Here is a 22963-nt window from a genome sequence, read left to right on the forward strand (position 1 = left end):
ACGAAACAGGCGAACTTCCTTCTGGTTGTCGTAAATATCCCACGTATAGAGAGCATCCTAGCATCATGCCTTTCCTCCTTTCATTCAATACAGTACTTCATTATTCTAGTCTCTCGGGGCAACCCGAATCATACTTCTCTCTGGATGACTCTTAGGGTTGGGGTTCTGAATGCTTTCTGCCATTTGATTCCGATCAACTTTCGATAGAGGCAACTCCTTTCCGACGAGCTTCGCTTTTGCAAATTCTAGAAGCTCGGATTTCTTAGCTTGATCGGAAATTTGGCCCCAAAGGTAAGCGTAGGATTTCATTATCATGAGATCCCAAAGGTCCTTGTATTCTTGAAGGTCACGCTCAAATAGTAGCACAATAACGATTGTGCGGGCAAGGACATCGACTGGTCGAGTCGGAGCTAGTTCGTTCTTTGATATATGTGCCTCTATTTCTTGAGCCGCGTCCATAAGGAGAGGCCCTAATATTGAGCATACGTCAATCTCGAAACTCCCATCGAAGTTTTGATATGTGAGAATATCGGCTACGAATTTCTTTGACGAACGTGGTACCATAGGGGTCTGTCTAAGTTGAGTTGAATCCGATTGCGGTTCAACAAAAGTAGTCGGCGCAAACTCGGGCTCGAACATGGTCGTATCCTCTGAGATTGTATTATAGTAAGACCGTCGGGATGTCACATATTTAATGGTCTTGGTATGGGATAACGACTGACTGGTTTCTGGTGGTCTCTGAAGGGTTCGCTCTCTACCCGCCATCAATCGGTTGAAATCATCCATCGAACCGCCTGAAGCTAAAGATTCGTCCATAGGCGATTGACCCTGTTGCTTCGATGAGAAGCTGCTCGCTGAGCTCTGAAAAGAGTCTATTTCTCCCCTAGATAAATTTCGATATGGAGTCACGCTCGGGTTAGGGTTTTCGTCGCGCAGGGGCCGCGGCGGCATCACCGGAGTGGTGTCTTCACCCATAAAATCGAAGCATACGAATTGGTCCTTCACTGTCTCAGCGCTACTATTATTGTTTGGTTCGTTTATAATACGTTTCTTTTTTCTATCTCTCGTTGTACCGCGTGGTTGAAGCAAGTCTAGATCATCGACAGGATGTCGGACAGGAAGGCTGGCATATTTTGGCCAGCCATCTTCTTCGGACTCTGGCTCTTCCTTCTTTAAGAAGAAACTTGTCCATTTCGATGCTAGAGAGAATCGACAGGCAAGTTCCTCAGCTCGGGCTTCGGTAAGCTTGGGCGTCGTGTTGGAGCTGGAACCCACGCTACCCCTGGAAGGAAATTCGAAATCATCAAGAATAGCCCGAACGGCAAGACTGTGAATTGTGGAATCAGGGGTCTGTAAAGCCGTTATCGAAGTGGGAGTAGAATCCCATCCGCCATGAGCATTCAATGTTTCGACGGAAATTTCATTCAGCCTCTCCAGCGACGAATCTGTCCCGGAAAGCAGAAATATTCGGTCCCCCTGAAACAAATTAAGGGTCTGCATATTGGCTGGTGACGTTAAAAACTCATCTTGCACCTCGCAACCGTTTAAGTTGAGCCGCCAAGTGCCAATATGGCTTGCAAGGGCCGCTTTCAACATGGAAACAAGGCGATCTTCCCAGCCGCCCATACTCGCTTTTGGGATAATCTCGGAATAACCTCCACCCCGTGAAGCGATCCCTTGCACAAGAGCATGTGATACATGATCTCCGATTCCTAAAGAAAAGAACCTCATCGCGCCTTGTGAGACGGTCCTGGTTTTCTCAATGAGGGCAAGGGTCTTGTCAAGTCCCCAAACTTGCCCATCCGTCAATATAATCACGTCGCAAGGGCGTGAGAGATCTCTAGATCTTACTAATTCGCCGAGCGCCCTCAGCAGCTCGGTCCCTCCCATATCAGCTCTCAACATTTTGACATAATCTAGTGCCGTTGATAGAGACTCTGAACTATAGACCTGTGATTCTTCCCAAAGCTGCCTGTGGGTAGATCCGAATGACCAAATGTTGAACGTCCAGCCGACAGGGATCCCCTTAAGAAAGAAAAGGAGGGATGACTTCACAGAATCAATTTTATCGTGCATGGAGCCAGATCTGTCAACAAAGAAGACAACTTCTCCAACTGTAGAAGCTTCCCGATTTCTCAGCATGAGCGAAGGAGGTATCGCTAGCATCATGGCCTTCTGACCCTCGAGAGATGGATGCGTCTCAATCCATGCATGAGGATGGCTCATCTTTTTCAAGGGGCTAGTTTCGATGGTAAGTTTGAAGTCCCAGTCTAAGAATTCACCCCCGTGGTCCAACCTGACGGCGGTAACCTCCGGACTTGAGTCGCGACTACCCTCCGAAAGGTCTTTCCAACTCGAGGCTTTCCCCTTATTAGGACCGCGGTCAATTAGTATCTTATGGGTTTCACTCTTGATTTCAACTATTTCGGAAGCTTCTATGACGTCAAGCTGTAGAGTAAAAGTATCAGGCTCATCCTCAGTGATCAGCCCGCGGACACCAGCGGGAGAAGTCCCGTATCTATTCGCGATAGCGGTAGGAATTGTAAATGTCCATACGTCTTTCTCGTCCGAGAATTGCCGCTTCAATAGCGCAACGTATGTTATCTCAGCTTCAATCCTCGTATTTGAGGGAATATTACCAAGGGAGGCTGTGAAGACCTCGGGTGTATTGTGCTCCAGCAGCGCAGCGACTTGGTTCTTCTCGACTGCCTGCTGGAATGCTTCTTGAGCTTCTTTCCTAGGGTGGACCTTAGCTGTTAGAATACTATCCCGACCAACTCGACATTTGAAGCTGGTGACTGTGCAGCCGCTCGTCAATGGGAACACATAGGATGCTTGGCGTATTGGGGTATCGGCATGATTCCAAAATACTTGCGATACCGTTGTTTTCGCGGTATCGTCTAGAATACGTCCATTAATCGATATTGATGAAGGAGGCAATACATGTCGAATGGTCCTTTCTGGGGTATTTGGGGATTCTTGAGGGACTCTCTGAGGATCTGGATGTGTATAATTGTATAAGTAAGAACGTATATCTACGTCTTCTAGATCCGATGGTGGCGGCTCCCGTACATCCCAGACAATACCTGCGCCAAGAAGAGTCATGATGATACGAATAGCTATGGGTGGACGCTAAGGTGAAGAACCCTCAACGTAATAAATTGAAGTTGGTGGCTCGGAATAAATAACATCGCATACAGCATACGAGGCAGATTGGTTTCTGCCTTGATTTATCATGCTAGATCTTGGTAGGTGGAGGAGTAGGAGGCTGAGCCCTGCAATGCAACTGTAACGCGTCAAGATGACCCTATCTCGAAGAGGCACAGCTTCTAAAGGAATTTCCCCTCTTTAGCCGGGCGCAATGATAAATCGCATCAGTTTGAGTCCTACCAATTTGATTATTTTCTACCACCAATACCTGGGTACTGAAAATGTCGTTTTCGCCTTCTATCGGTGATGTGGTCCTGCTAGCTCAGATTGCTTGGAAGATAGCACAAGCATTCACTAAAGGTCGCAACTCTGCCCCCGCCGAGTTTTGCGAAGTGGAAAACCAACTCTACTCTCTCAGTGCCGCTTTAGAAGCGATTAGGAGGGCCCAAGATGAAGGACACCTCGGGCGGGGTTCGATTTCTAAATTGGAATCCTTAGGAAAAGAGGTCGAATTATACGGTCAGAACACAGCTGACCGCGTCATTCAGAATTGCCTTCGGACTTTAACACATCTTGATAAAGTCGTCCAGAAGTATAGCGTGATTCTTCATCCATCTACATCCCCATCACAGGGGTTAAGATGTTGGAACAAATATGTGGTAAAAAACTGGAAAAAGATCGAGTGGACAACAGAAAAGGGAGATCTGAATACGCTCCGAAGTCAAATAACGGTCCATACCAATAGTCTAAATCTATTGCTTGGAGTCGCCGTGAAGTAGGTAGACGATGCATCATCCCCAGTCTCTCGGCTTTTTGATACTGATAAATGCTAGTTCCCAAGCTTCCGAAATTAAAATGTCCGTCGAGAAGTCTTCGAAGATGATCAAGGAGTTATATGAATGGTACGAGAGTAACTTGAAGGGCTCCGAGTTAACTACGGACGTGACTTTAAGAGCCGAATCATCGGCTATCGTCGGATCGGATATTCACTACACATTCCAACTTGGCCTTCGAAAGGATCAAGGAGAAGAAATAATTTGTCGCCATGCTGGTTTCAATAATCACTGGAGCCAAGGCTTTTCGACCAACCCTGGTTGTATAGAAGTAGAACATATGCTTGTTTGTGCTTGTAAAGATCACGGAGAGCCTGGATTGCATCAGTCTGCTGTCAAAAGATATGATGGTGAGCAGGCGTACCTACGACATTGATGACGGGTTTACTTACTTACCTTCAGTGTCCTATTTGACATTCCCTGTTCGACTTGCAACTGCGAAGAGGTCTTGGCTACTCTACAAGACCAGCGACAAAGTTACAAATCAGCTTGTCACCATGTCTATTACCAACATTGATCCTGGTTGTCTGTAAGATGCCATCTATTGGCCTCCCAATTTCCATACTGATGCGGATGAAGATATCCAAATTTTAGAAGAAGCGATCCTCCAAGGTTTAGCGATTAAGCAGGCAGATATGATACTAAGCCAAGGAATCGGGAATAACCTCGCATATATATCCACCGATACGAATGAAGAGCGCATTATTGCTTCTATTGGGTAAAATACTCCAAGTTTAGTAACTTTGGTTATCGACTGACGTTTTGATTTATCATCGCAGGGAGCTTAGGATTGCGCGGAAGTCAGTCGAATCAATTACTTTTAGCCAAGCCGGGAGAATGTACTCACGTAAACATGTCGAAAACATCCAAATATTGCAGTATCAGACCATGAGTTCGAACACAGCGATAGAGAGAGGACAGCTTGAAGCGCTCCAGCCCTTAGATTATGCAGAGGTCTTGCTTGTTTACGGAGAACAAGATGACGACGAAGAAAGTGATATTACCAACAGCGCTCTACTCCGTAAGAACGAATTTGGAGGAACCACAGTGATTGTATTGACATTTGTGATAGTGAAGCGAAACACAGTATTGCGGCTCGATGGCCGTAATGCCATCGTGCAGGTGGATTCAATTCAAACTTTGGGCACTCTTGCAGATCAGGAGGTCATTATCGCCCATAACATGAATGTTACTATCCAGTTGACAAGCAAAGAAGGTACTTCCATATAGACATTGGCATTTTGATACTATATCGTCCTGTTGAGGTAACGGTGCTGACTAGAGTAGCTGCAAGGGAGCTATATGAGAAGCTTGAGGGCATGCGAATGGAATTATTTGTCGGAAGCCTCAGATATCCACGGTCGGACGAGACAATAGCGCTCCGCCTGTAAGTGCACTCCACACCCACGCAATCGATACTGTACTGATATGTACACCTTACTAGGCAGGTCGAGGCGGTTCAATGCGAAAACATGTATATATCCGATGCCGACGTGACGATAACAACCGATGCGCAGGGTAAACACAGACTCATTATCGAGAGCCGGAATAAGTGTACCTTGATAAGTCAAGTCCTTGCCGATGACTTCTTCAATTCACCATCGGGAACGTCCAAATTCTCTATGCCGACGTACGTGGTCCAAATCGAGGACCATGGGATTCGCAGCCTTTACAAATATGAGCATGGATTTAAACATCTAATTTTTGGCGGCACGCGGGGTAGGTGTACTCGTTGTCTTATGATAATTGATCCGTGGCTAATTATGTTGTGTGTAGATGGTGGGATGTTCAAGTTGGTGCGGGACCTTATGTCGACGAACCTAGGACCGTAATCTTGGGCGTTCGCGGTAGGCGATGATAGGGAATCTATTATTGTTGAGTCGCATATGTTCTTGGCGAACATTTGGCGTCTAAGCGTTATTAGGGGATATAAAGCGAGCCCATACCTCTCCATGGGATATCTCAATCGAATCATAATCATTACTCCCTCTGTCCAACAAAGATCCGTAAAGACCTCAATGTCTGGTTGTAATAGAACTCACTCGCATCCCAGAAGTCCTGTTTCCCCTTGACCTCATCGGCGTACTCTACACCGAATCGGAAGAAACTGTATCCATCTAATGAGTCGGACCACCTCCGACGGAATCCGTACACAAGTCCTAGTAGCGTACAGCTAAGAGCCCATACTCCGAAAACGACCGCTAGTGCAGATTGTGGTACTATTCCAGCTACCAATACCTTCCCGGGTGTCGACGCTGTTAGATTATCATTGCGCCAGGCGCCCTCGAAGCCGTATGTACCGTCGTACATGAGCTGTAGTGCGTCCATCGCGTGTGCTAACATGATTGATTTCTGTAACATGCGCGGTTGGATGTAGTTTTGGTAGAGGTACGAGTTCGAATCTGTGACTGGAGCGGGGGCATTGGCGGCGGTGAAGATCTCCCAGTAATGACCTAGCAGTGTCTGCGAGGCGATGTAGCCCATGCGAGGGGTAGGAGTATCTTCCGCGGAGGAATTGAAATGGGGGCTAGGCGTCTGTTGGAAGGAGTGGAAACTCGATCGCACGGGGTTGAGTTCTGCAGTACCGAGAGTCGAAACGACACGGCATCGGACGCCGATTGGCGGTGCAAGGGATAAAATCTGTTTGTATAGGTAATCATTTATAGTCACGTTATAGTGATCGCCGTAAATCTTTTCCGACTGCATTTTGAAGAAGCTGCTGTTCGGCATGAAGGTTCCGTTTGAGGCCTGCATGATGGGAAGACCCATTCCGGTGATGGCGGGATCGAGCGTATCGTTAAAGTTGGAATAATTGTCACCATACGACCCTTTAAGACGCGCTTGCCATAACGCGTACTCCAATACGTCCGCTTTAGCAATTCCGTCCTGATCAAAAGAACTCGGCTCACTTCCGTCGTATGTGGGCACGCTTGAGTTGCTGCTAACCCCCATTTCGGCGTATCCCCATATATTATTCACATGTATAAGGTCCGAGGAGCTGGTAAATGCGTAGATCATTTCGTTGGATGGTGTTTCGAGACGAACCCATTCTAGTTGGTCTGATGTTGCTTTTCGGTTGGTCGAGTACGTCGATGATGATTTCTGGTTGAGAATGGTAAACTCGGAGGCATCCTTTACCATTGAGCAATTGTACCCGGCGTGAAGACCCCAAACCTTCCCGGCGATAGGAGTGTCTGCTTGCGGAGTGAGGAGTATCTCTGGAATACCTTCATCTAGAGGAAGTGTATTGGGAACACTCTTAAGACCGCTGTATTGCTCGCGCTGAAGGTATTCGGGTGTATATATTATTCCGTATCCGGGCACCATCGTAGGTGATCCAATCTCCCACCCTTTCAATGCGCCGGAATAATAAAACGACTCTTGCCTGCTATGGTAATTCTCTAGAGTATGTCCTATCACTATCGGAGGAATCGATAAAGGAATGTACCCGTCTGACGTTTCGAAGGAAAGACCTGAAAGTGGGATTGCCACAAAGGCTAGGAAGCTCAAGGCAGCAAGGAAATACCATAGCCGGTGCATGACACGAAGCTTGAACCATCCGTCCGGACCACTCCAAGCAGCCTCGCTGTGCGTCAATAGCGCTGCAGCGTCGGGAACCCGCCAGAATGGAGTTTGGAGCATGGCGGCCTCCGCACCGACAAGACCGTACCTAAACCATTCCAATGCGAAAACACTAAGCACGAACCATGAGTAGAAGATCCAGATCTCCGAGGGACTTCCATATTTCACGGGGTCGTCCTTGTCTCGTTTGAAATAGAGCCAGATGAAAAAGTAGTATGCTGTGATGGCGAGAGGAAAAATAATTAAAATCAATGTTCGCCTCCAAAATCGATGGGAAGAATTCGTAGGGTGTTGGTTTGTGTGATTTTTTAGCGTGTTGCCTGGTCTTCCCCATGGGTCAGTTGGAGCAGGGCTCAGAGGAAGCAAATGCTCCTTAGCACTATTCGGTGATCTTCGCGGAGCCATCGAGGCGATAGGGCCAGAAATCTGAGGGGATGGAAAATTCGCTAGTTTTCGGAATTCTGGAGATATTTCGAGTTTAATACCCTCCCGACCTGTTTCATCTTGGTTCAAAAATCATCGGTCCCGATGCTTTGCTTGTGAAGCGCTGCGGCTGAGATCGCGCATATTAGATTCCTATTTTAGGGAGGGCCGTGGTATAGCCATGGTCCCATGCAGGGCTCGCTATTTTTGGCCCCCAATTCTCTATGCTACCTAGGAAATATCCGATATCGTATGAGAAGAGGTTCGGTACTTATTGATTCGAGTTAGTAGAAATAAGGATCTTCTATTCCTTCTTAAAAGAGACTCAAGGTTCTATATGCTTCATACCTGAATAGCGCTAGTAGTTGACTATCTGCTAACCAACCCAGGTAGGCAGGTACCTGGGTATGCAACTGTTTTTGACGGGGTAGACAAAATAGCCCGATAGATCATGATAATTGTCGACCAAGACGAAATCGAAGGAATACGGTTGCTGTGCTTCCAACCGCGAATCACCAAGAATATCCTAGCAGGTGTTGTTGCGGAAGTTTGTGGTGCGTAAATGTAACGACAAGCGGGCTCTATACTGCGGACGAAACAAGCACGACAGTGGCGTCTAGAAGGCTATGCGCGTTGGGCTCATATTAGGTAGTATTGGTCCTCAGCGAAAAAGCAGGCTAGCCTGGGCGCCGTGAGAAAAAGTGTAAAAATTCATCCTATTAGTAGCATAGCTGCCCAGGTGCCTAGGTGCTATAACTTTGCCAAGCTTCCTTACGATCCTTGACTTGCAGTTTTTATGATACCTACTAGGTACCTTAGGTAGGTACGCCGATTCCGCGAAGAACTGCCCCGGGATTCTGGAATATGAAAGCAATGAGCACAAGTAATTTCTTACTCAGTCCGCATGCCTCGAAAAATCGGCGGGGGGATAGTGGCATAGACGGCTATCCGTTACACGTAAGCTCGCGGGCCATGCCGTGCTGACTCCCGCTAAATGACCCATTTTGTCGGGTCATGGTGGCCGTGTCAGCGGGCTGGGATTGTTGAAGGAGTTGGAGTTAGAAAAACAGGCAAACTTTTCCACCTGAGTTTTCTTTCTATTGCTCCTCAACGACTTACCTAATCCTTTGTACGACGTTATACAACCCCCACGGACCGCTCTACGGGGCGCTAGGTATGCTATAAAATTAACAGGCCTGAGAGCCCCTAAAATAAATATCTCGTCATCGTGTGTAAGGATTGACGGCGTTCGAGATAGGCGATCGTATTGCGAATATATATCAGCTTATTAATCTAGTGATTATTAAACTATCAATTTAGGAGACATCGAAGCCCACATGAACATTCCCAAGCAAATCAGATGAATTATCAGATGCAATTGGGGTCCGCCTAAAGCAGCTTTTTCTTGGTCGGATGGGCCTAAATTGCTGTACATTCGAGCATAAGCCCGAAAGCATGGCCAAATGTGGTACGTCCCCAAAGCCGCTGCGAATAGGCGATCCGTATAAGTAAAGCCAGGCTCAGTGAGAATAACGAGGCAAATCAGGTTACTAGAGAGCAACAATCCTCCATACTGTCGTAGTATGAGTTTCGCAGCTTCAGTGCATCCGGGAAGCTGCTTATCTGGATTGAAGATGAATGATAGAGCTGCCGCTGTCTCGATCACAGCATGAAAAGCAAACGGTAACTTTGCCAGAATCATTTGGCATTACTTGTTAATAATCTTCAATGAAGATTGCGATGGCTGAGTAAAGCTTCGTGATAATGCGCTAAGACAACCAGCTAGTTCGATGAAGATACTAAATCGACGACGCGATGAAGCGTGGCATTGTGGATGTTTCCAAGCTGTGGGTTATCAGATTAGCGAGGGGGTTTAGGTGGTTAATTCCAGACGGTCCCAACGCTTCTCGAAGGAGTAACGATGCACGTGGAGCGCAGACACAAGAGGTACGTGCGAGCCTCTGCCCCTTGCATAAGCCTACTGCTAACCCGACTATCGGACGAACAGTCGGGTTAATAGGTTGATAAACGGAAGGTTAATGGGGATTTGGTTCTCTAAGGCGACAGGTTGAGTCTCGCCGGGTTGTTTGAGTTCGTGTAATGGGTAGAAGAGGGCTGTGAAAGCCTGTGATGAATCATGATTTTGGGAATTGCGCCACTTATTCGTCGTTTGTAGCTAGAATCCACCGTTCTACATTAGGTAGAGGAGTTGTCGATCTTACACGAGTATGATGATTTGAATTGTTGAAGTAGGACTCAATGAAACATACTTGTATATTCGAGGGAGGGAGAGTGTTACTATCCTGATAATCCCAAGTAATGCTTCGAGTTTTGATGTTTGATGGTACGAGCTTTACGTAAGGATAGATACTTGCCTATAGCTTAAGGGCGTTAAGGGTGCAGATGTAGGCAGATGGGACGAGGGGATAAGGAACCCTTCAGTTGGATAGGAAGCCTAGACCGCCTAAGAGCTCCAGCTGAGTGACGCTAATGCCTGTACCCCTGTAGGGGAGATAGGTACAGATATTAAGTACCTAGTAGCGACCTTGCTTCCTTCCTATCACCTGTAACATCATCGTTTCAAAGACTCGGACATGGTGACCCTGATCAACAACTACTACTGTGATTACACCGTCAACTATTGATAGGTTTATTATTCGAAACACCAAGCGCTTTGAACTTGCTAGCCTTATTTACTGACGAGCTGGTTGGCTCCCTCTCCTTCGACTTTCCTAACCTTATCTATATACATACATGGGGTTCCAGCATCCTCGGTACAGTGGCACTGTCTTGGCATTTCGCTTGCTATTATTCTCCTACTAGCATCGTACGAACTGTCCAACCACACACAACTCATTACCAGAGATTCGCCTTGTGTACAATTAGATCTTCATTACATAGATCGTCGTCTCGGACTGAAATTTGTTCCGTATAACTCACTATCCCGTATCTCTTCCGCTCCACTGTCATATCCCACGATCTTACCTTCACCATATCCACCTGACATAAACCCACGTAACTACTCGATTCTGATCGTGTGGTCTCTAATTAGAGTATCAAATCGAAGTACTACAAAGCACTATGGCGTCGTCGAACACTTTCGGGGAGCTGGGCCTCTCCATCATCGGATTGGGAGCACAATATCCACCAAATTCCCTTAGACCAGATGAGTTGAGTAAAATCGCCACAAAATACTATCCAGATTCTCTTGCGTAAGTTACCCTCAAAACTCGCGAGGAGTTTACATGCTGACGAATGCTGGCGTCAGCATGGGAAGAGTACTGTCAATAAATAAGTACACAGGCATAGATACACGGTCATCAATTGGTACTTCAGATCACCCGGTGGTGAACCAACCAGAGGCGCCGTCAATAGCAGAGCTTCATAAGCTGTTCATATCGGACGGTGTTCCGCTTGCTATTGAAGCCTCTAGGAAAGCTATCCTAGAGGCTGGAATTGATCTATCACAAATCACTCATATAGTCGCTACAACATGTACCGACAGCGCCAATCCCGGGTTTGATCATTTCGTCGCAAAGGGCCTGAGTATCACTCACCAAGTCGAAAAAGTTCTGTTGCACGGAGTCGGTTGTTCAGGGGGGTTAGCGGTACTACGCACCGCTGCAAATTTAGCACTAGGCCATGCTATGAGACGAAAACCCGCTAGAATATTGTGCGTTACCCTCGAAGTAAGCACAACGATGGCCCGAAGCGAACTAAACAGTATCAATGAGCTTCAAGAAACACGGATTGGAGCTTGTTTATTTTCTGATTGTGCGTCCGCTGTAATCCTCAGCAACGGAATAGGGCAAGCGACGGCCGAACCAGTTTACGAATTGCTTGGGTGGGAACATAAAATCCTTCCAGATACCGAGGCGGATCTCGGGTTTGATGTGGACCCTGTTGGGTGGAAAGTGGTTCTTTCACCTCGAGTACCGAAACTAGCGACAGAAGTACTGAGACCGAGTTTCGATGAGTTATTAGAAAGTGTTCCAGGAATTCCCGTTGGATATCGAGAAGCGGCGGATTTCGACTGGGCGATGCATCCGGGTGGTTTGACTATTTTGACGGGTGCTGAGAAGGTTATGAACATCTCATCGGAACATATGAGAGCTAGTTATGACCGATATATGAACCACGGAAATTCGAGCTCGGCGACTATCTTCAGCGTAATGGATCGATTACGAAGTAAAGATATGGACGCATTAGCTCCCGACGGTCGGGTTCGAGATTACGTGGTAGGATGCGCATTTGGCCCTGGAATCTCTGTCGAAATGTGCATGCTAAAACGCAATATGGGACGTCGTGAGATGCAGACCCCCCCAGAAACCGACAGCGAAGCAAGCAGGAGTGAGATTGGTGAGGAGGTCGATTGGGCAAGCATTGAAGCCAGAGAATCGATTCCGGGTACACCAGGATCGCAAGATGAGCAAAAACCGACGCTTGGTGACGAAATATTCATCACGGAGGCAATTGCAAATATCGAATTGGATTAAACTTGTATGAATATTAGATTAGTATATAAATTATACCCGTGTCGCGAATGCGGCCGTTCCGTTAAATATGTTTGGTATTGAGTCGTGATCTGAATCTATTGCGCGGTAAATTCGGATAGTTCCGATCTATCGCAGAGACATAACCTAACGCAAGTCAGGCCTCTTAGGTCCTTAGCTAGATGGATATCCATTTGAGATCACGGTAATGATGGGCGTTCAGCGTGTACGTGTATATGGTGTTTAGTCCTTGCCTTGCGATGAATAAGATTCTCGGCAGCTGGTATGCGGGGTAGAAGGAATTCCTAGGGCATATTTCCAGGCGGGTTAGTACGGCATAGAGTATAGAGGGCCGCCTATTACCGCCAAATGATAAGGGATTGGAGAAGGCTTGGCCGCTGGAACGTCGCTATCAATTCAAAATACAGCGATCAACATGCTTCAATGACGACAAATTCTTTCTTTAACGGGGCTGCGTCCCTTATTAGAATTCGACACTTCATACTATTAGGCTTGTTTCTTACTCTCATCATGGCGCGCTTTTATGAGTTAAGGATAAGTTCCCTGGTCCTCTGGCTGTCGGCGTCAAAAGCTATCAATTGCGCAAATGACACTGGAAATTCGCCTGGCCTACCTATGGTTATAAATACGTGGGGTGGCCCGTTTACAGCAGCTACAGATGCGGCGTATTTATCTCTATTGAAGCCGGAGACATCAGCGCTCGATGCCGTTGAAATCGGTTGCTCTACTTGTGAAACAAATCAATGCGATGGGAGTGTGGGCTACGGCGGCTCACCAGATGAGAATTGTGAGGTGAGAAATCATCCCCAACCACTGTTTCACATAAATATAACTTATTCTTCTAGACAACCCTCGACGCAATGATAATGGACGGCACAACCATGAAATCCGGCGCCGTGGCTGCCCTACGGCGCATCAAACAAGCTATTTCAGTTGCGCGGGCGGTGCTAGAACACACCACGCACACCCTACTCGCAGGAGACTTCGCAACAGATTTTGCCGTCGCCAACGGCTTCATCGCGCAGAACCTAACCACGGAATCATCAGCCGAGTCCTGCGCACAATGGAAAGCGGATAACTGCCAGCCAAACTACCGCATCAATGTGACACCCGACCCATCTAGTTCATGCGGACCCTATGCGCCCGTCGCTCTGAACTCGAGCTCAGCGGACTATACTTGGAAAATAGTACCCCGCAGTAGTAAACCAGAGGGCCACGACACAATCTCCATGATCGCACTCCACGCCTCCGGTACCATGGCAGCCGGGACATCAACCAACGGCGCCGGACGCAAGGTCCCGGGGCGCGTGGGTGATGGGCCGATCACAGGTTCTGGATCGTATGTTGACGGCGAAGTAGGCGGGTGCGGGGCCACCGGCGACGGGGATGTTATGATGCGGTTCCTGCCGTGTTACCAAGCAGTTGAGAATTTGCGGTTAGGCATGAGTCCTCAACTAGCGGCAGAAGATGCGGTAACGAGGATGTTGCGGAAGTATCCCGATGTGCAGAGTGGGATTGTGGTTGTGAATAGTAAAGGTGAACATGGTGGTGCTGGGTCGGGATGGACGTTTACGTATGCGTATCGTGGTGGCGGGATGAATGAGACGGTTGTGGTGAGCGTGCCGCCTATAAATGGGAGTGAGGCGGCGGGGGATTTGAAGAGGAAGTGACTATCTACATAATGTTTATGAGAGTTTAAATACCTGCTTTCTAATGATTATGAGATTGTGAAAGTGCGATGCGTTGATGGTAGAATATGGAGACTGGTTGAGGAAGGCGTGACAGGCCTCATTTAAACTTTTCTCGGCTAATACCACTCAATGAGTGGCATGATACAAGGTTTAACGCTAATCATTTCATCTCTTGAATCGCCAATGGTTTTACAAGATGCTCCCCGTCAACTTATTCCCTTTTCATATTTCAAGTCGTTTGCGTCGTGATCCCAGACCACATCCCCTCTATCATGTCCATTTTCTTCGTTACTGTACACTATTCTCATGCGACAACTTCTTTGATATCCCCATCAAGATATAACTTCTTCAATTCACCCTTCCACTCATCTAACGCAATCCATCTCTTCTCGTTCTCCTTGCTATCGGGTAAGGGTATATATCCTTTCGGCATGCCCTTAATCAGATTTGCATCCCAAATAGGCAATGGGATGAATGTGTGATCCGGCCTGCAGTCGAGTCCCTTTCGCTTCAGTTCGCCTTTCTTTAATAACGTGTAGCACTCTTCATCGAATTGTATCAAGTCAAGACAATCCGCACACGTATAAATAGGCACATCTGTGACGATATACTCCTTCTTACAGCCATCACAGTAGACGAAGTAGCTCGGTTGTCCAGGGCTGCCATGGGCCAACATATCGTTGGTCTCCTGCGGCTCTGTCTCCCTGCCCGCCTGCGCGGATCCGTTCGAACCATTGGTGGGGGCCTTCGGGCTCTTCAGACCAGCATCGCCATTAACGGCAAAATGCTCTTGAATAGGGGACGTTGTCACCCAACTTTCCCATTTAACTAGGGCTTCATATTTTTCCATGTTCAGCATTGTACAGGCAATCCGGGCATTATGTGTATCCTCAATGATCGTCATGAGAGCAGCAAGCAACCAAAACGCGGCGTTATCGTTCTCATCATCGTCATCCGAAAGGAGTTCAATCGTCGCGCGTACCATCATCCTTATCCATTCTTTAGCTAGCTTAGAGCCACTCTTGCGCTTGTGGTGGTAGCGTATATAGGAGAGGATCATGGTACTGTTCGCCCATAGGTCCGGTACTTCGCTTGTGTCGGGTAACAAATTCTCGATCAATGAGCCGTACAAATCAACCCTCTCGATAGGCAAGTTCGACTGAAATGCCTTGTTCAGATAGGTCTTGGCAAGTGAGTTGGCCATTTCTTCTATCGGATGTCGAGAGAAGCTGTCGCTGTGGTGGAGCTTTATATGCTCGAGGGCTGTTTCTTGGATGGAGATAACTTTATCTTGCTGATCATCTTCTGTACCGTTTGAAGCATTCGACAATGTCCTTGCGAAACCGTCCCTGAGAAGGAACAGGAGGTCGTGAGCTTCTTGCCGTATCCCCATGTCAATCGCCATGGTGAAGAAAGCCTCAATTACGTCCCAACGTTTGGTCGCATCCGCTGCCCGTGCCAACGCGTTGGAGCCGTCGTCGCTGGTCAAGCCGACAACGAATTCGTTAACTAACTCGTCAAAGTATGCTGCCCAAGTGTCGCTGGTATCATTTAAGGTCTCGATGAACGCGATAAGCTCAACCCATGCTTCGCGATTTTGGTATCGAGTGAGCACCTTGGTGTAGTCCTTGAAATGGACGTAATCGTATCGCAGACTTTCCCGGTGGGTTTCTGCGGCAAGTTTATGGTCTGCACCTAGGTCCCACAGACGGTCTCCAAGGTCTAGTGTAATCCGCGCTAGCAACGAGGAGTTGTTGTGATCATCGATCCACTCCTTATTATTAAGACGGATATCGTCAATATCCTTCTTGGCCTTGGAAAGCATCTCTACGGCTTGTTCATTGTTGGTGCTTGGTTGTTTAGCGATGAAGTGGCATGCATGCCAATTCTTGGGGTTTAGTTCTATAGCCCTCTTTGCACGCGCCTGGTAAATGTCGGCGGCACCGTCTTGGGTACGACAGAGTTGGAAGGTGATAAGTGAACCGTGGATTTCCCAACTTGATTCTTGTTCTATGGTGTCATTCGTTTTCTGGAGCACTTCGGCTGCCCAAGCTTCGATTTCCTTCACTTCATCCAGCTTAAATTGCCTCCCTTCAAACTCGTTGAAACCAGGTGAGTCTGTTTCTCTGTAGGCCGACGGATCGCTTGGCATTTGAGAAGACTTCTCGGGATTGAGCTAGGGGGAGCTATTAGTGAAAGACCTTCCCACAAGACATGAGAGACAAGGACTTACTCGTGATAGATACCCGCGAATAAGCCAGCACGCACACCAGAATTGGCGGGGAAGAAATTCCACGCGACGGAATAGATGGTCTGCCATTCGTTTGGCAGCGTGGGAAAGCACTGCTTTATGTAGATTTGCTGACGTTTTTACAGCTTCAACAAACGATGCACCGGGTTCATCCTTGATGTACTTTGTTACGGAAGAGTCATGCAGCCATTTAGAGATCTCCTGGACGCCGGACATAGAGTAGACCCATTCGCTTCGAGTTTCACGCAACTCTATATACTCATCCCAATCCCAGGTATTAATACTCACGTCCAGATTGAAAGGCCAGAACATTGAGTCAATTCCACACTCTTCTGTGAAGAGCTTGACGAGGAGCGGACCAACTTGCGCCTTCAACTCCCTATCGGCGGCCGAGAGGTCAACTGCATGTAGATGGTCTAGCAGCCAATACATCGCGTACTTGCGCAGGACCGTATTGCTTCTTAGATCTTTCTCCGTTAAGATGATTAAAGAAGTTAGTGCGATCTTGATGTTAGCGTTGTCGGGGTCGAGGCAGATGTAATCTCGGTGCTTCGCGCCGAGCTTTGCATCAAGGAATTGTTCAAACTCAAACCGCGAGTAAAGATCCGGCGGGCACACATTATTAAGGAAGTGGCGAACGATCGCTATTTCAGACTCTTGGATAACCCGCGGGCCAGACGTGGATACGTTAAGTCTGGCGTCTTGATCCAAGCCTTTGGACGGGAGTTGATCCTTGATTTCGGGGGACCGCCAATCGACGTAGCCTGAATCCGTAACGGCGAATATCGGATACTTCTCTGCGAGCTTCTGAGAAAAAGGAAGCAAGGATATGGTTGTAGACGTTGGCGCGGACTCCTGGGCGATGCTTTCGACATCTTCAGAGCCTGTTTTTCGCCTTGTTAGTGGCACGGCACGGGAAGATTGCGCCGCGGAGCTACTATAATGCTTCACAGATAGGAGCGATTCTATCATATCGACCGTGAACCAGCGCCGACCGACATCAATCCACCGTATGATCTCGTTTATCTCTTGTATCTCCTTAACTGTTCGAATATTGTTAAGTCGTCTAATCTCAGCGTCAATTTGATCGGTTCGAGTCTTGTCGGCGTCCGCGAGGACCTCGTTTATATCGTCGATAAGGTCAACTTTCGCAAGAGCGTTGAGACTTGTGTTCAACTTAAAATAGTCGCCGCGACATTTGTATTGCAACGTACTCAAGATCGTTTTTCGCCACTCGGAAATCCCGGAGCGATTAGAATCCTTGAGAATAGGCATATTATCCATCCTATGAGTGATATACTTCTCAATGTCATCCTCATTGTTTGGATGCATGGGAATGGCGATGAACTTGAGCCCCTGTGTCTGGTCAAGCAGTTCCGGCGACCGAGCAGTCAAAAATACGCGAGGGCTCTTGTCAGGTATAGATGTTAGCTTCTGGAGGAGTGGAAGAAGAGTCTTATCGAGACCATCAATGAAGAGAAAGAATGTCGTATCGGGATTCATCCGTTCCTTGTTGTTGATAAATAACTGTTCCCAGAGGTCGACCGAGTTGTTGAAATCGGAAGATCGCTCGAGAATTTGGAATACGGACTTGGTCATAGCTTCATATGCCGTCGAAATCTGCCAAAGCAAAGTCCGCGACACCAGTTCGAGTGTACTAGGAGCATCTTCGTCGTCCGGTTTTCTCTTCTCGCCCTCCATGAAGAAGTAAGCGGTGACAACCCGAGAAGTAGGCCCGACTTGATTCGACTTCCTAAGATACCTCACAGTGTTCGCCATCATCGATGTCTTCCCTGAACCGTTTTTACCTTCTAGAACCAGGATGGGCTTCGCTGGGGAGGCAGGTCCGGTCCATCCTGTAAAATCCTTATGACTATGGATCCATCTCCCGGTTTCATCAACCAGCATATTCTTCCTAACGTCGAAGGCCCTTTGCCAGCTCGCAATAGGCTCCCCATCATTATCTAGAGAGGTCACTGGGAATCCTAGCGCTTTGACGATTGCTGTACGCCACTTCTTTGCCTCCTGCTCCTTCTTCTGCTCCTTTTGGCCGTCGAGTATCAACTTGATGTCTCCAGCACTATCGCTCACTAGCTTATAGGTCTGTGCGTTCACCAAGAGGGACTCTTTAGCGTTGAGTCGGTCCATCATACCAAGCAAGTCCTTGATACCGTTATCGTTCAAGAATAGCTGCTTCGTAAAAGCAATGAACTTGGTGTGTTTCTTACGCAGTTTAATCGTGCGATCACATATCTCAACAAAAAGTCGGAGGTTTTGAACCGCAACACGGGTTAACCTCGCGTCCATGCGACCCTCGTAAGATTCGAGACGCTCGAGGAACTCAGTGCATTTCTCGAGAAGCTCGGCGAGGTTCTCGAAGATGCCTTCATAGCCTTGCCAGGCTTGAATGACGAAGGTGAGTGCATTGTAGCACATGCCCGCCGGAGCAAAGACCTACACCGATGTTTTAGCAATTTAAATTGGGTACATCCACGTTGACGAGTAGTTTTAGAGACCCGCCATTTCATTCAAATGACTTACAGTTGAAGCGCCATCGGCGACGATTCCACCAACAGTATTAATACATTGCAATGTCTTGCTCACGATGCTTTTGAACAAGCCGAACTTCTCCGATCTCTTTTTGTCTGAAGCTTGGACATTATCGATGTACTTGAGGACAGCATTAATATCTAGTGTTGTCTGGACTCTTCTTGGGTCTCCACCGGCTAGTTCGATGACTTTGTTATGGACTTCTCTCCAGATCGCCTCGATTTCCCTTTGTTCGGCTGTATCTGCTACTTTCTCGGCAGTGGAGCTTGTGCTCAAAACACTACTCGATGTCTGCAACAATGGCGGGGGCGCCATTTTCGCACGCGTTGTCTCACTTGGGGATTTTGCTTTTCAAACCATATAAAAATCTGTCATCGGCGGAATTTCAAAACGTCATATTCTCGACTATTGTCTCGCTCCATCTTGAGTAAGGGAGATGTCGAGCCTCTTAAAAGATCGGGTTCCCATTTGCGCCTATCCAAAGATGTCATTTCAGCTCGGCCAGACCCTAGTAGTATCACAGGAGGACCATATTTGGAGGGGTTAATGATTGGTAGCGCTTACATATTAAGCCCCTGTCTGAATGGAGGATTCAGCGCCCCGAAGCCCCACGACACCATAGCTTCGGTTAAGGTGCTTAGAAGACCAGGCAGCCTTGCTCAGCTTTGAGTCATCTCCTGTCTTAACACGGCCCCTGCATCAAGACTTTTAGGAGGAAAAAAGGGTCGAGCCGCTATTTCCCTTGCTTCCTACGTGGCCCATGATACTAATGATCCTTCCGAAGGATTGTGTCCACAGACACGGAAACATTTGGGGTTAGACGAGCATAATTGATGAAACATGTTTGTTTTGCCACCCCTACAAATCGGCTCACGGCAAAGGATCAGCTGGGACAATGGGCGCTGTGGGCGGTAAGGAAAGCCACTGCATGTGCAACAATTTAGGGAGGGTGAGGTAGATTACGTAAACGCCTTATAACATCCATTTTTTATCTCTTCGGGCTAACCAACAGTGCAATTATAGCGCCTATTCTACACCTCAACTCATCAATAGGTGTCCGTCAGCAACCACCCCAGCAGCCCGCCCGACAAATCCAACGAGGAAGATTGAGAGTTGACTGCCTGGGTTCAAAGCGAAGGACCTATATTTTTTCGTATTTACTCTCAACGTGGCGACAAACGAATTGGGCAGCTTTGGGCCTAGTTGTTTATCACCGATCCTGTCTTTAGTGCGTACCAATATGACCAATAGATCTCGAAATACCATGCCGTGTGGCTTAATATCGACCAATATCGCCGCTTCGAGACCAATAATTGCACTTCTTAGGGCAGTTTCAGCTGATGAGTATGCTCTTGGCCAGCTAGCCTTATAAATCTACGGACCTTCTTGATTGAGCCGTCTCTCCTGAAAATGCTGAAATTGGTGTTAATCGCGGGGTTCGCAGTACCGACCCTAACCCTGGGCTCTACTGGAGTTGGGCTTAGGGTTATTTTCTAACCCCTCTTCCTTACCCCACCTCTCATTATTCCTTGAGCAACAGAACGTAAACATCATATTAACATCAACGATGCTCCTAGCTGCACGACTTTTAAGTCTCAATTGAATTATTATGGACTCGGAAGTCTACCTAGGTAGATTATGTGGAAAGAGATACACCGATAGTTAACTCATATCTACTCCTCATACGCAGCCCCGACGTCTTCTTAGACAGGAAACTGGTCCCTCCCGGTTTACTTGATCTAGCACTGGATGACGGGAATGTTACCCGGGGCGCTGTAAGCCTTTCCACCGTTGTCGGGCTGGCCGGCAGCGCCGTAGATGTTGACGACGATGCTGGGGTCGTTCTTCTGGTAAGCACCGGGGAAGCTAACGGTTTGGCTGGGCGTGAACGTGCCGCTGCCGCTGACCTTGATCTGGGCGCACGACATGTAGAACTGGGCACCGTTGGCCATGCGGGCCGAGTGCAGAGCGAGAATCTCAACACGCATGAGGTAGTCGCCGGGGGCGATGCACTGGGGAAGGTTGAAGTTGACCCATCCCTGGTTGGAGACCATGTGGTCAACACCCCATTGCTTGCTCGACGTGTCGAAGGTGTCCTCCCAGATCTTGAACCACTTGAGTCCTGTCTTGCTCGCTGTCGCGGCGTTGTCGACCTTGGCTAGCCATGCCGTGACGGGGCCCTTGTGCGACTTGGCGATTGGGTCGTCGGGGTCGTTGGCGAATTGCTTGCCACCGATGACGTGACCCCAGTATGCGCCAATCTTGTCACCGGGAGCGACGCTGATGACCTTGTCGGAGGTGGTGCCCTGCTTTTGGCAGATGATGTCTATGATCGCGGATTAGTATTTCGGCTTGGGTTGACTCGAACACCTATTCTCACCCTGAGAGGTTACGTCGTAGACGGGGTTGTTGTCGCTCGGGGCACGGAGACCGACTAGCGAACCCTGCTTCTGGCCGTTGACTGAGACTTCCTAACGACGTTGAGATGAGTTTTTGTTCACCGACTTTGTTCTTAACAAGGCTTACTTGGAAGATGCAGTGAGCCTCAGCGGACAAGGCGAACGCCGCAGCGGCGAGCAGAGAGAACTTCATTTTGTCTGGCTGTATAGGATGGGATCCGTGAATTGACTATGCCTTAGAGGAGCGAGGTTCACCTTCAGCCTGGCAGAGTGCCATCGCGCATATATATAGATGATGTGGTATCACCCATGTCCATTTACATCCCATGATATGCCGAACGAAATAGAGTAGCGACAGGGGATGCCGATACTAGCGGGTCTCTCAACTCTATCTCCGTAGCATAGCGAAGCACCTGAGCCACTGTCAAGGTCGACAACCCGCCATTTGGAAATTCTCCGGGACAGATTAGACCAAGGTACGACTATGTTTTCCAGGTCGCTGTATGGCTGTAGGGCTCCCGGTGGACCTGGGGTAATATAGCCGGTAAAGCCAGAATTCATCTCTACACCACTCCTGATTGGCCACAAGTCTATTGACCTCTAAACGGTAACGCTCCGAGCCTTGAATCCTCGAAAAAAGAGGAACCGAGTGGAAAATGGGTACGGGGAAAATTCATTTATATGCACACAGAATCCGGGGCGCATGGGATTTGTACGGGAGAATAGCCCTACTTTCCGGGCGCCAAGCGAGCTCGGCTGGCCATATGACAGGGCAAAAAGGAGATATGACGACGTGGTGCATCATTTGAGGAACGACATTGACGCGGTAGACAGACGAAAGATAGTGGTTAGGTTAGGCGGTCGTCCCACAGCTGAAGATCTCTCCTAACAACACTCGCAGGAGTGAACCTATTCCATTCATATCGTATTTAGCTTTATGCATAAATACTCTGGAAAGGGCCGATTCAATTTGGAATTGCAGGCCTTATGGGCTCCCCTTAATATTCTTGTGTTTTCCCCAACTTAAAGACGAAGTCGTCTAAAAGGGGGTATTTCCGCAGGCTGACTAAGCGATATAGGTAACACATACCGATCTAGTCCCGACATAGAGCGATATCAATAAGCTCCTGATACACCTAGGTGACTAAAGGACGCCATGAAAAGGCCGAAGATTGATAATCAGTCGTTAGATTTATTCTAACAGCTAATTTCTCCGACTCAGCTAAAATATACCACCAATTATCGTGTCTTAAGTTGGGTAATACGAATACCGGACCTTTGTACCACCTAGGCGGCTTATCTAAACTTACCCCCTTTTCTATGAACCTATGAGGTGGCAGAGTAACCGACTTAAGAGCGTACTTTACATTTCACCACCCGAGAAAAATCAGCAAGGAGGTGTAAGGGAGCCTTCAGTAATTACGAGGACATGGTGAGAAATCATATACACGATCATACGCATACCGCCGATATAGTGGCTTACCACATTAGGTACCCCTAATTCGTAATATTAATGAAGCTCTCATGACCTGTTTCCTCGTCCCGGTGGGCGGTTTGAAGGCAAATCCGG

At 47.9% G+C, this 22963-nt stretch overlaps 8 protein-coding genes across 8 annotated transcripts; 3 read left to right on the top strand and 5 right to left on the bottom strand.

The window, feature by feature from the left end:
• Nucleotides 1–69: 69 nt before the first annotated feature.
• F4822DRAFT_278291 (von Willebrand factor type A domain-containing protein) lies at nucleotides 70–3520 on the bottom strand. The gene has a single exon (XM_051454832.1). It carries the CDS (start codon nucleotides 3103–3105, stop codon nucleotides 106–108), a length of 3000 nt encoding a protein of 999 aa, XP_051313054.1. The 5' UTR covers nucleotides 3106–3520; the 3' UTR covers nucleotides 70–105.
• On the top strand, nucleotides 3432–5815 carry F4822DRAFT_430034 (uncharacterized protein; the record flags this gene model as incomplete). Its single annotated transcript, XM_051461206.1, has 9 exons — nucleotides 3432–3925; nucleotides 3984–4333; nucleotides 4386–4508; nucleotides 4563–4701; nucleotides 4763–5004; nucleotides 5056–5199; nucleotides 5271–5370; nucleotides 5428–5702; nucleotides 5760–5815. The coding sequence occupies 9 exons, from the start codon at nucleotides 3432–3434 to the stop codon at nucleotides 5813–5815; spliced, it is 1923 nt and encodes a 640-aa protein (XP_051313055.1).
• F4822DRAFT_278409 (uncharacterized protein) lies at nucleotides 5472–8490 on the bottom strand. The gene is made up of 4 exons (XM_051454833.1): nucleotides 8337–8490; nucleotides 5930–8258; nucleotides 5804–5849; nucleotides 5472–5650 (listed from the first exon to the last, which is right to left on the bottom strand). The coding sequence occupies exon 2, from the start codon at nucleotides 7968–7970 to the stop codon at nucleotides 5964–5966; it is 2007 nt and encodes a 668-aa protein (XP_051313056.1). The 5' UTR covers nucleotides 7971–8258; nucleotides 8337–8490; the 3' UTR covers nucleotides 5472–5650; nucleotides 5804–5849; nucleotides 5930–5963.
• Nucleotides 8491–9107: 617 nt separating this feature from the next.
• F4822DRAFT_405991 (uncharacterized protein) lies at nucleotides 9108–10391 on the bottom strand (the record flags this gene model as incomplete). Its single annotated transcript, XM_051458355.1, has 1 exon — nucleotides 9108–10391. A coding segment is annotated over exon 1 (394 nt), but the record flags the coding sequence as incomplete, so codon positions are not given.
• Nucleotides 10392–10561: 170 nt separating this feature from the next.
• F4822DRAFT_405996 (thiolase-like protein) lies at nucleotides 10562–12752 on the top strand. The gene is made up of 2 exons (XM_051458356.1): nucleotides 10562–11200; nucleotides 11257–12752. The coding sequence occupies exons 1-2, from the start codon at nucleotides 11070–11072 to the stop codon at nucleotides 12482–12484; spliced, it is 1359 nt and encodes a 452-aa protein (XP_051313058.1). The 5' UTR covers nucleotides 10562–11069; the 3' UTR covers nucleotides 12485–12752.
• Nucleotides 12753–13012: 260 nt separating this feature from the next.
• On the top strand, nucleotides 13013–14172 carry F4822DRAFT_430038 (asparaginase-domain-containing protein; the record flags this gene model as incomplete). The annotated part of the gene is made up of 2 exons (XM_051461207.1): nucleotides 13013–13294; nucleotides 13348–14172. The coding sequence occupies 2 exons, from the start codon at nucleotides 13013–13015 to the stop codon at nucleotides 14170–14172; spliced, it is 1107 nt and encodes a 368-aa protein (XP_051313059.1).
• Nucleotides 14173–14248: 76 nt separating this feature from the next.
• On the bottom strand, nucleotides 14249–18975 carry F4822DRAFT_406000 (uncharacterized protein). The gene is made up of 2 exons (XM_051458358.1): nucleotides 16427–18975; nucleotides 14249–16369 (listed from the first exon to the last, which is right to left on the bottom strand). The coding sequence occupies exons 1-2, from the start codon at nucleotides 18878–18880 to the stop codon at nucleotides 14498–14500; spliced, it is 4326 nt and encodes a 1441-aa protein (XP_051313060.1). The 5' UTR covers nucleotides 18881–18975; the 3' UTR covers nucleotides 14249–14497.
• Nucleotides 18976–20496: 1521 nt separating this feature from the next.
• On the bottom strand, nucleotides 20497–21841 carry F4822DRAFT_278491 (glycoside hydrolase family 61 protein). Its single transcript, XM_051454834.1, has 3 exons — nucleotides 21521–21841; nucleotides 21375–21465; nucleotides 20497–21320 (listed from the first exon to the last, which is right to left on the bottom strand). Exons 1-3 carry the CDS (start codon nucleotides 21584–21586, stop codon nucleotides 20734–20736), a joined length of 744 nt encoding a protein of 247 aa, XP_051313061.1. The 5' UTR covers nucleotides 21587–21841; the 3' UTR covers nucleotides 20497–20733.
• Between the last annotated feature and the right edge of the window lie 1122 nt (nucleotides 21842–22963).

Source organism: Hypoxylon trugodes (assembly GCF_022578975.1).
Source record: "Hypoxylon trugodes strain CBS 135444 unplaced genomic scaffold F4822scaffold_6, whole genome shotgun sequence".
Classification (NCBI taxonomy): Eukaryota; Fungi; Ascomycota; class Sordariomycetes; order Xylariales; family Hypoxylaceae; genus Hypoxylon; species Hypoxylon trugodes.